Source organism: Bufo gargarizans, chromosome 10 (assembly GCF_014858855.1).
Source record: "Bufo gargarizans isolate SCDJY-AF-19 chromosome 10, ASM1485885v1, whole genome shotgun sequence".
In the NCBI taxonomy this organism is placed as follows: Eukaryota; Metazoa; Chordata; class Amphibia; order Anura; family Bufonidae; genus Bufo; species Bufo gargarizans.
In genome coordinates this window covers 127,659,987-127,671,431 of record NC_058089.1, presented here as the reverse complement: position 1 = coordinate 127,671,431, position 11,445 = coordinate 127,659,987, and the positions used below count along the sequence as shown (strand labels likewise).

The 11,445-nt window shown below is 46.0% G+C and overlaps 1 protein-coding gene across 2 annotated transcripts in view; it reads left to right on the top strand.

Annotated features, from left to right (window-relative positions):
- Positions 1-2,106: 2,106 nt before the first annotated feature.
- The window catches only part of PACS1 (phosphofurin acidic cluster sorting protein 1), a 91,656-nt gene continuing 82,317 nt past the window's right edge, over positions 2,107-11,445 (top strand). The window contains exons 1-7 of one of the 2 annotated variants that reach the window (XM_044271074.1): positions 2,107-2,376; positions 3,636-3,723; positions 6,230-6,319; positions 7,949-8,074; positions 9,570-9,714; positions 10,328-10,419; positions 10,643-10,723. In XM_044271074.1, the coding sequence (XP_044127009.1) occupies positions 2,195-2,376; positions 3,636-3,723; positions 6,230-6,319; positions 7,949-8,074; positions 9,570-9,714; positions 10,328-10,419; positions 10,643-10,723 (804 nt within the window). In that variant the 5' untranslated portion in view covers positions 2,107-2,194. The remainder of the gene's footprint in view (positions 2,377-3,635; positions 3,724-6,229; positions 6,320-7,948; positions 8,075-9,569; positions 9,715-10,327; positions 10,420-10,642; positions 10,724-11,445) is intronic. The other variant, XM_044271073.1, reaches the window with a different exon arrangement.

Sequence of the window (11,445 nt, the reverse complement as noted above, 5' to 3'; positions counted from 1 at the left end):
GGGACAGCCGCCTCCGGACCGCGATCCTGCGTTAGGCGGTCCGGAGGCGGTTAAAGGATAACTGTCACACTTAGACCCTAATTTAAATTTTCATATATGTAGTTACTAATAACATGATATTCCATAATCAGTTACCATTAGACTGACTCACCCCATATTTAATAAGATTCAGCCCTTAGCATCCAGTCTGCATAAAACTGCAATTTCACTATTCAGTTAAGATGGCCGCCACTGGCCTCACCCTGAGGCTAATCCCGCCTGCCCTCACTAGCCAGTAACAATAGCCCCCCAAAAGTGTCAGTAACCAGAGCCCCCCCCTAAAGGGTTAATCTCCTGCAGCACAAAGGGGTCCTCTTACCACATGTTGCTGTCATTTATACACTGAGCAGACGGCAGATCTCCCTTCCCTGCTCTGCTTCAACTCTGCATTGTCCCAGTCTGCTGAGTGAGGGAGCGTCTGCCAAGTGCAGGGACAGGGAGAAGTGCACACAGCCCAGGCACTGTTATCAGCTGCTGGGGAGGACCTGGCTCTAATCATTTACTTACAGTCCCAGGCTGTCAGTAATGTGACCCTGCACGTAGCTCTGCGTCCTCCGTCCTTCAACAGATAGACGGACCATGCCTAGCAAGCTTAAAGTAGGCAGTACAGGGAACAAAACTGTGGAATTAAAGTGCTTCTGTCACCCCCCACTAAACCTTTTTTTTTTTTTTGCTTACTTATAATGCCTACACTGTGATTTATGGCTACATGATCTAATTAATTATTTTGGTCCTGTAGATTTTGTTAAAAACATGCTTTAAATATGCAAATTACCTTGCTACCAGCAAGTAGGGCGGCTACTTGCTGGTAGCAGCCGCATCCTCCGATCCTAAAGACGCCCCCTCCGCATTGTGATTGACAGGGCCAGGGAACGGAATCGTTCTCTGCTGGCCCTGCCTGTTTGCATTCAAAATCTGGCGCCTGCGCCGCGGCCGTACCTGTCTTGAATCGGCGCAGCGCACTGAGAGGCGGCCGCTCCATCCTCAATACGCCTGCGCCGATGACGTCACATCTACACCCGGCGCAGGCGCATTGAGGATGGAGCGGCCTCGTCTCAGTGTGCCTGCGCCAATTGAAGACCGGTACGGCCGCGGCGCAGGCGCCAGATTTTGAATGCAAACAGGCAGGGCCAGCAGAGAACGATCCCGTTCCCTGACCCTGTCAATCACAATGCGGAGGGGGCGTCTTTAGGATCGGAGGATGCGGCTGCTACCAGCAAGTAGCCGCTCTACTTGCTGGTAGCAAGGTAATTTGCATATTTAAAGCATGTTTTTAACAAAATCTACAGGACCAAAATGATTAATTAGATCATGTAGCCATAATTCGCAGTGTAGGGATTATAAGTAAGCAAAAAAAAAAAAAAAGGTTTAGTGGGGGGTGACAGAAGCCCTTTAAGGGGTAATTGACTACACAGTGAAATGTTGAACTAGGGCCACCAAGGAGATATTAATCACCACAATCCAATACTCCAAAAAAATATATACAACAGTTATCCTTTAAGCCACATTCTTATCAGTAAGATAAGGAATGTTAATGAGTGTTTATATTATCAAAGAGCAGAGATAAGGAGTCCATCTGCTCCCCATATGACAGAAAATCCACAGGCTGCTAGTAGAGCATCTCAGCTCTGTACAGAAAAAAGGATTCCACACTGCTAATAAAGAGCAATTGAAAACAATGATTTTTAGTTCAAAATAAGTACAATGCAATCATTAACAAAATTGCCCCCAAAGGTGTACATAGCCTTTAATGTATCACTGGAAAGGGGGCATTTCTTACATAACCAAATGAAAAAAGTTATGACTTTCAACTACAAATGTACAAAAAAACTGTTCATAAGGGGCGGCACGGCTCTGTATGGAAGGGAGCAGCTGTCGCACAGCAGTAGCCTGGCACGTCCCCGCCTCCTGCCCAGGCACAGCGGACGTGAAGCGACCACGCTCTGACACTGCACGGTCATTGGACACAGGAGCTCTGACGTCAAGGAAGGAAGCCTCGCCCGTAAACATTGTGTCAGAGCGCTGATTGGTGCGCACAATGGAAGGCCCGCAGTCCAGTGACGCGCTGTGTGGTTGGCCGCGCCTTGCTCTGTCACGAGGGTCCTTCCTCACCCTGTGATTGGCTGGTGCCTCAGTCTGCTCTGCTGTTTGCGCCATGTCCGAGCGCTCTCTGTCAACGGGGCCCTCGGGGGCCACTGTTGTGGCACCGCCAGGGGGCTCTACCCTCGGTAGTGACTTGCCCGTCACTGGGCCCACCCCGACAGCTGGAGGTCCGGTTCGTATGAACTTGTATGCGACCTGGGAAACGGACCGAGGCAGCGCGGCCTGCGTACCCAGGTATGACGTAAGCACGGGCAATGATGTCATTCACTCCTGCGGCTGGATGTGCGGGAGTTGTAGGGAGAGTGGCATTATGTGGTAACCTCAGCTCAGGGCTGTACTGCTGCTGAAAGTCGTGTGCGAGTCGTAGTCCCTGTGGAGACTCCCGTGCGACTTGATGTATCTCATAGAAAGTGACGGATAATAAGAGTGCATGCGACTTTTACTAGGTAGTGGATAACGGAAGGTGCAGGGCAGCTGTGACCTTCATGGAGGTCTGCCCCTTCCATCTCTTGTCATTGTCTAGAGGTCTGCAGTGTGTCCCAGGGTCTGCCAGCCGCAGGTCCCACCAGGGTGCATTGTCCATGAGCGCTGCGTATGGACTGTCTACCGGCACTGCAGATGGCGACTGTATATACGTCCTGTCTACCGGCACTGCGTATGGCCGCTGTGTATACGGCCTGTCTGCCAGCGCTGCTTATGGCCACTGTGTATACGGCCTGTCTACCGGCACTGCAGATGGCGACTGTATATACGTCCTGTCTACCGGCACTGCAGATGGCGACTGTATATACGTCCTGTCTACCGGCACTGCGTATGGCCACTATGTATACGGCCTGTCTGCCAGCGCTGCGTATGGCCACTGTGTATACGGCCTGTCTACCGGCGCTGCGTATGGCCGCTGTGTATACGGCCTGTCTGCCAACGCTGCGTATGGCCACTGTGTATACGGCCTGTCTACCGGCACTGCAGATGGCGACTGTATATACGTCCTGTCTACCGGCACTGCAGATGGCGACTGTATATACGTCCTGTCTACCGGCACTGCGTATGGCCACTATGTATACGGCCTGTCTGCCAGCGCTGCGTATGGCCACTGTGTATACGGCCTGTCTACCGGCGCTGCGTATGGCCACTGTGTATACGGCCTGCCTGCCAGCGCTGCGGGTAGACGGCCTGTCCTACGAAAAAATGCATCAGAAATATAGCTTAACACACCTCTACAAGAACGCAGGGCTATTAGAGTACGGCTCTGTTCACACTGTTGTCGTTATGCCTTCTGTCTTGGAGGTAGACATCTAAAATCACATACACGTACCTGACTCTGACATTGCAGAAGACCATTTCTACTGCATTTTGATGACCTCCCCCACATTAGCGGTGCAGCTGTCTGTAGATGGCGGTCGCCGTTCTCCTTAGTTGTACTGTTGTAGATTTTTGTGATGTATGAATACAGCGTTTCTGTGGATCGGTGACTGCACGCTTCTTCCACCCAGGCTCTTCTCTCTGACGCTGCGGAAGCTTATTATGCTGAAGGATCTGGACAAGGATTTACCCTCTGTTGTCATTGCGGTGAAGCTGCAGGTAGTATACATCATCTGTCATGTCTGATATCGGCCAGTTTCCGATCATTACCCCATGTAATCGTTCCTAGTGAGCAAACACCAAGCAGTTTGCATCGTAATGATGGCCTAAAAACCATTGGGCATATTTAGTATTGTACACGCATCACATTTATCAGCTGTTTTACACACTTTTCTAACCTTTCTCAGTGCAACATAAAAATGAATGAGCATGGAGTGATTTATCAGTAAGGCTGGGGTCACATTCTCTGTATCCAGCTGGTAGTATACTACGTGCAGCATTTGTTGTCCAGCTGGAAGCCGGCATACATTACAGTGAACGGGGATCTGGCCGTGCATGGTGGGATCCGGCTGTGCCATACAGGGAACTCCGGCAGTCTGTTCCTCCGCTGGAAAAGCAAAGATGTGAACCCAGCCTAAGCTGTCTCCTCTCATGCTAAAAGTAAGAAAGAACGGTAGGGTAAATTGTTCCCTTCTCTGGGCCTTCTAGCAGAAGTATGCATTTGAATACCAAAACTTGGCATTTAAATGTAAAGCTTGATGGATCCGTCTACTTCAGTGAGGCAGACGGCGTTCCAAGCAAGCATCTTTGGATTCTGTTTGACCTGCTTGATGTTTGTCGAATCTCTCGTCCGCACCAGCGTAGTATCAAATGGAAATCTTTAGCAAATCAAATATTTTTCTTCATTGAACAGCAGCAATCTGAAATGTAATTTATGGAGATTTAATTAATAATTGCAATATTTCAGTCCCCCCTTCCCCCATTAGGAAATAAACTGTTTAACCTTTTTGAGAAGCCCACAGGATAGAGGATAACTTTTGGATCCGTGGGGGTCCCAGCTGTAGGATTACAAGAATGGATACATCTTTTAGCCTTGAAATGAAAGTAGTGATCGGTCAGGCATGCAAACTGCTGCTCCATTTATCTCTATGGGATTTCCCGGAAATAGCTGACAGCTGTACTCTGCTGTCTGTGGAACTCCTGGAGAGATGCATGGAACGGCAGTGTGCTGCATGACCTGTCGATCCATTCATCTTTATGGGAGTTCCCGGAAATAGCTGACAGCTGTACTCTGCTGTCTGTGGAACTCCTGGAGAAATGCTTGGAACGGCAGTGTGCTGCCTGACCTGTCAATCCATTCATCTCTATGGGAGTTCCCGGAAATAGCTGAGCGCTGTACTCTGCTGTCTCTGGAACTCCTGGAGAAATGCTTGGAGCGGCAGTGTGCTGCCTGACCTGTCGATCCATTCATCTTTATGGGAGTTCCCGGAAATAGCTGAGCGCTGTACTCTGCTGTCTGTGGAACTCCTGGAGAAATGCTTGGAACGGCAGTGTGCTGCCTGACCTGTCAATCCATTCATCTCTATGGGAGTTCCCGGAAATAGCTGAGCGCTGTACTCTGCTGTCTCTGGAACTCCTGGAGAAATGCTTGGAGCGGCAGTGTGCTGCCTGACCTGTCAATCCATTCATCTCTATGGGAGTTCCCGGAAATAGCTGAGCGCTGTACTCTGCTGTCTGTGGAACTCCTGGAGAGATGCATGGAGCGGCAGTGTGCTGCCTGACCTGGCATTCCATTCATCTCTGCTGAGCGCTGTACTCTGCTGTCTCTGGAACTCCTGGAGAAATGCTTGGAACGGCAGTGTGCTGCCTGACCTGTCAATCCATTCATCTTTGCTGTCTCTGGAACTCCTGGAGAGATGCATGGAGCGGCAGTGTGCTGCCTGACCTGTTAATCCATTCATCTTGGAGGTGTTTGGGTTGCTAGTTTTTTTGCTCAACGGGTGTCCAAGAGGTTGGACTCCACCGATCTACATGTACCCTTTTATGGATGATTGGCAATTTTAATCTTAATTTTGTAGTTTTTTTTCTGGCCATAACGTTTTATTTCTCGCTCGTGTCATTGGGGGGCACAGTGCCTACAGTGGCAGCCACTAGGAGGGGGACACTACCAATGATGATGCATTCAGGCTGCTGAGAGACGACTGCAGTTTGATTATTTAGCTTTGGCTCATCTACTCTGAGGTTTATAAGTGTTTTTCCTTAAAGGGGTTGTCCAGGATTTTTTTTTATTTCACTTCAAATTTTTACATTTTACCCCCACTTTGCTTTTATTCTTGTGAGACATCTAAGGGTTAACAGACTTCCTAATCCAATTTTAAAAACTTTGAAAAATCATACTTCTGTGTGAACGGCAAAAAGTATTTCAGGGTGTTACAAACCTGATTTTATTAATTCATCCCTGTTTAGGGCTTGTGTTTAGATGTACAGTATAGATAGTTACTCTTCCTTGAAATGTCTAACTAAATACCACTGGTGTGCCTGCACCGTCTGGACAGTGTCAGAGGACATACATTCTAGGAGGAATAACTTAGGGACGATGCACCGCAGAGTCCAAGAAAGATACTCCTGGCGAGTCATAGGGAATACAATTACTACATGAAGTGAGTATGTCTGGATTGCTGACGAGGTCCTCACTAATGAGCATTGATTTTTATTTTTTCCATAGGGCTCAAAACGAATTCTGCGTTCCAATGAAATCTCCCTCCCGACCAGCGGGGTGTCAGAGACTGAGCTGCAGCTAACGTTCTCGCTGCAGGTCAGCGCCAATAGGCTTGTGTTTCCATTGCATTTATAGTATACTGGATTTAATTTAGTCTGTCATTTATGTCTACTCTTCCCTATTCTTCGTTTTAATCTGTTTATCCCATGAAGACGACCCCTATCTGAAATGAACATGGAGCTGCCATTAGATAATCACCGCTAGTTCAGCATCTCCTATGCCAAAGAGAAGAGCTGGGTCTACATACACATTTCAAATGAATGGCTGTCCATTTATTGCATGGACGGGGATCAGCTCTCCATTCTGGTCCCAAGTGGGGGAGCTCCCTTTATGACATCCATATGCCCTAATGGGGTATATAGACAGTTTACTTACATTACTTACCTCCTTTTCGGCGCTGGCTTCCCGCTCCTTCTCCTCCAGGCTTGTGATGCTCTGCTGGGCTCCCTTGATGGCAACATCTGGTTTGACATAGCCGCAGCCCATCACTGACCACGGCGGAGACCGGATCCCCCTGCATCATGTGACCATTTGACATGGCGTAAGGGCAGTTGTTCACCACTGCAGGCAATGATTGGCTGCGGCTAAGTCAAACCAGATGTTGACATCAAGAGAGCTCAGCAGAGCATTACAAGCCTGGAGGAGAAGTGGGGAGGCCCCGGGAAGCAGGTAAGTCCTCTTTTCATTTACAACCTCCCCCCCTTCATTCTTGCACAAACCCTTTAAGCTAGCTGTCCTGGCATACCTGGAGAGCACCAATTCCAGTGTGTATTTTAGAGACCTCTACGTTGTGCCGTTCCTCTGTTATGCCTCCTAGAAATGTATGAATAAAATGACAACTGGGTGTTTGTTGTGGGTTTGTCTCTCCATTCAGTTGCTGGACTGTTTCATAGACGGCTGGATGGTTGCTAAGTACTGACCATGTAGTATTACACTCGGAAAGAATAGGGCAGGCAACCAAGTGGTGACGGTTCTGGTCACAGCATACCTGCGCCAGCTGCAATTATACACCATATCTCATGTACATATAGTGAAAGCCTTACCCCCTGCCGTATTTGGATCCCTTTGCTCTGTGAACGCCACTAATAAGGCTGGACCTCCTCACCACAGCACACACCCTAGTTGGCTTGTGGCTGATTATTTGGATACACTGTATCTTATAGTGGACCTTGTTCCACCTATTAGCAATTACAAAGCAGCAACGATTCTATTTGGTCTGTGGGCAATCGGAATGCAATGTCTTACAATGAACGAGAGATGGCGTTTCATCTAGGCCCACAGTAACATCTCTGCCTAGCTATACCGGGTTTTTATTTTATTTTATTTTAAACGTTCTTCTAGTGATTGTATATTAAATTGGAATGTAAACCTCTTCCAACAGTTTTTCAGGGAATATATACAGACACAGCCTATTGACAAGGCGGGTGGTGACAATCGGTTATTTATCCATAAATATTCAGTAGGAATAACAGAGGAACAGCTCAACGTGAAGTTCTTAGAAAAGATGTTCCTGAATTGTTATTTCTTGATGACTGGAGGCATTTCTCGAAGCAGTCATGTGAAGAGAACGAACTGGTCCTCCATAATGGAGTCAGTCATTGCAGTATTACAATCCTGTTATCATGTCGGGGTGTATAAGTAAGTGCCTGCTGTTCTTCTTCTTAGTATCCACACTTCTTAAAGAGAAATGCAAACCGCTTACAAATCATGTTACAACGCCGCAAGAGATACAAGAACCGGACTATCCTGGGTTATAAAAGCCTGGCTGTAGGAGTTATCAATATGGCCGAGGTAAGGCAGCTGTATAGATCTCGAAATAGAAACAATATTGACGTTTAAGGCAACATTTTAGTTTTTCTTTTCTAATAAACTTGCAAAACTAAAATTCTGTTTTCACTTTGTTATTATGGGGCATTGAATGCGGGATGATGGGAAGGCCGCAACATAACATGTGAAAGGATCTGAAGATTTTCTGAATGCACTGTAAACTGCAATAGTATGCTGTTGCAATTTATGGTGATCAGAGCATTAAATAATAGAAAACCTTTTTCAAGGGGTTAGCCAGTTTCCCATATTGATGACCTATCCTCGCTGTTTACCCACTCGCCTTCGACATAGCAGCAGTGAGCAGGTGTAATTGCAGCTCCTCCACCCCCATTCACTTCAATGGGAAGGAACATGTGGATTTTAACTGCTTCTTCCCTTTGAAGTGGATGGAACGACGGAGTCGTAAGTACATTGCTCACTGCTGCAGTGTCCATGGCGAGCGGGTAAACCGTGAAGAGAATGCAGTGCTTTTATGAGCATTGCTTTTTCCTTCAAACAGCTGATTGTGGGGGTGCTGGGAGTCAGACCCCTCCATCTGATATTGATGACCTCTCCTGATAATAGGTAATAAATAAAGGATTTAATCGGGTTTAAGTGAATTGCGTAATGGATTCCATTCTCACAGTATCCTTCACGTAATTCAGTGCCGGCTTGCCGCATAATACAAGTGTATGGCCAGCTCTGAGGGTTCCATTCTAAAGGTGTGAGAACGGAATCCATTACGTAATTCACTTAAACCTCGAACTTCACTCAACTCTAGTCATAAATATAGGAAACTGGCCAACCCCTTTAACAATATAAAAAAACATATTTACTGCATCTCAAAATATTTAAACTATTAAAATCTAAAAATATTTATCACGTGCAGGAAATTGCCGATTTGCTGTCTTTTTTGGTTACCTCCCCCATCAAAAATGAATAAAAAGTGGGACCCCAATATTGTTCCCATGCGAAAACAAGCCCTCAAATAGTTCTGTAGATGGAAATATTAAAAAATTATCGGTGTCAGAATATGGTGATGCAAAATAAAAAAAACACCTTTTGTAAGTAGCAAAACTTAAAAGACAGCATTTTTGTTATCACTGTAATCATACTGCCCCACAGAATAAGGTTGCCATGTCATTTTTAGCGCACAGTGATAATAAATAAGCTTTCGTATGACTATATATAAAGTTATGGCTCTTGAAAGGCAGAATAACTGCCGCAATATCTGGAGGTCTACCAAGGTGTCTTACAAGCTTAGACATCCTGAAGCAATAACAGTATTTGATTGGATCACATGAAGATGGCTATGTTTAAAAAAACAACAAAAAATGCTTCTTATGAGTTTCAGCAGAGTGTGTGTGTGTGTGTGTGTGTGTGTGTGTGTGTGTGTGTGTGTGTGTATATATTTTTTTTTTTTTTTTTTTTATTTTTTTTTCCGTAAACTCATATTCAGCTTTTCCACTTTTATTTTCAGGTTTTGCAGTTTCCCAGTGAAAGTGGCCTTGTCTTGTCTCTTCATAGCCATGCCAAGGATGTTTCTTTGCCTGTTGCCGAGATAAATATTCATTCGCTCTCCAGTCAGCCAATTGACCACGAGGGCCCAAAAGCCAAATTATTTGGTATGACTGAATATTGAACATCTGTGTTTTCAATTGCTTATTTTAAAAATAGTTATGAATACTCATTGGTTAATTTAAAGGGTTATTCCGTTAATGTGTAATATGTTGGGGGTGCCGTTTAAACCATAATAGCAGTTCTCTCCTCAACAATCCCAAACATTTCCTGTACTGATGCTACCCAGTCCTCCCTTTATCTCAGCATCCTAATTCAGTCATGACATTCTGACACAGGTGCACGTGACCACTGCAGCCAACCGGGCTTCTACAGCTGGTGATTGTCTGCGGCAGTCATATGTCCCTGTGGTGTAATGTCATAGCAGGACCTGGAAGCAGAAATCGGTGGAGGACTGGGCACCTTCAGTACGGACCCCCGGCTGCTGCTGCCTCCCTCTGGTCTCCTCATGTCAACTTCCCATTTGATGCGGGTCACGTAGCTGTGGCACCCAGTGACTGGCAGAAGTGGTGATGTGCCCACCCCATGCGACCCAATGAATGTAATGGTAACTTTCACTTGGTGATCTGTTGGTTCATTGTCTAGAAAAAGTACTTTTAATCCATATGCAAATGAGCAGTTAAGATCTTAATGTTAACACGTGTTCTTATTTCACTTTAGACCGTTCCCCAGATATTGAAAATTATTCAGAGGATGAAGATGAAAGCTTCTCATCAGAACAAGAGGGGAGCGATGACCCTTTACATGGGCCGGTGAGTACTGGATCCTGTGAGTCTTCATCATCCTTTCCGAGATGATCTCTTTCAGCTCTTTTAAATGATCCTGTCCGAAGCATAAGCATAATTTATTTCTAAGGAAACTCTTCCCTTTCCCCCATTTTACTGCATTTTTCGTTTTGATTAGACCCAGAGATCTCAAAACAGGGATCCATGTACAGACATTTATACTTATGTCATCAAATTGTATTTCTTTTAGGATTTTTACTTTGAGGATGAAGAAGTGCGAAAGGTTAAGAAGTCCCGCAGAAAGATCCCAGCCTCATCAGCTATAACTAGAGTGAGACTCCTGTTTATTTGCTTTATGTGCAGTGTCTTCCTGTTGTTTGGACAGTATCTGTGTTCTCTGCGGGTTTATTATCTTTACCAGCCGGCTTTCTGCAGTAGTAGTTATGTAGTAACTGTTACCCAGGTCTGTTGTAATCTAGGAGCTTCTTGTAACTGCTCTCTGCTAGTTATTAGAAGTTCTGAATGAGAGACCCCTTTTTAAAGGGTTTTCCAAGACTTAAATACTAATGGCCTATCTTTCGGATATGTCATGATTATCTTATTGGTTGGTTTCTGACACCCGGGACCCCCGCCATTCAGCTGTTTAGGAAGGCACCGGTACTCCTGTGAGCGCTGCGGCCTTCTCCCTGCTCGCCAAGCACAGCGCCGTACATTGTATAGCGTCTGTGCTTGGTATCACGCTTAGCCTCATTCTCTTGAACGATCACCGTCATTTCACATGGTCTAGGGAAAGCTGAGAGAAGGCTGAGTTGCTACTGCCATCTCGAACAGCTGATAGGCGGGGGTTCTGGGTGTCAGACCCCCACCTATCAGATACTGATGAACTATGCTGAGGATAGGTCATTAGTATTTAAGTCTCAGAAAACCCCTTTAAGTTATTCTGCAGCATTCGGTGATAAAGCAGGAGGGAATGACTGATGGCTGTGCTGCTTACTGAAAAATCTGAAAATCTTTCACTGGGAACCATTTCTTAAAGGGGTTATCCAGTTTCAA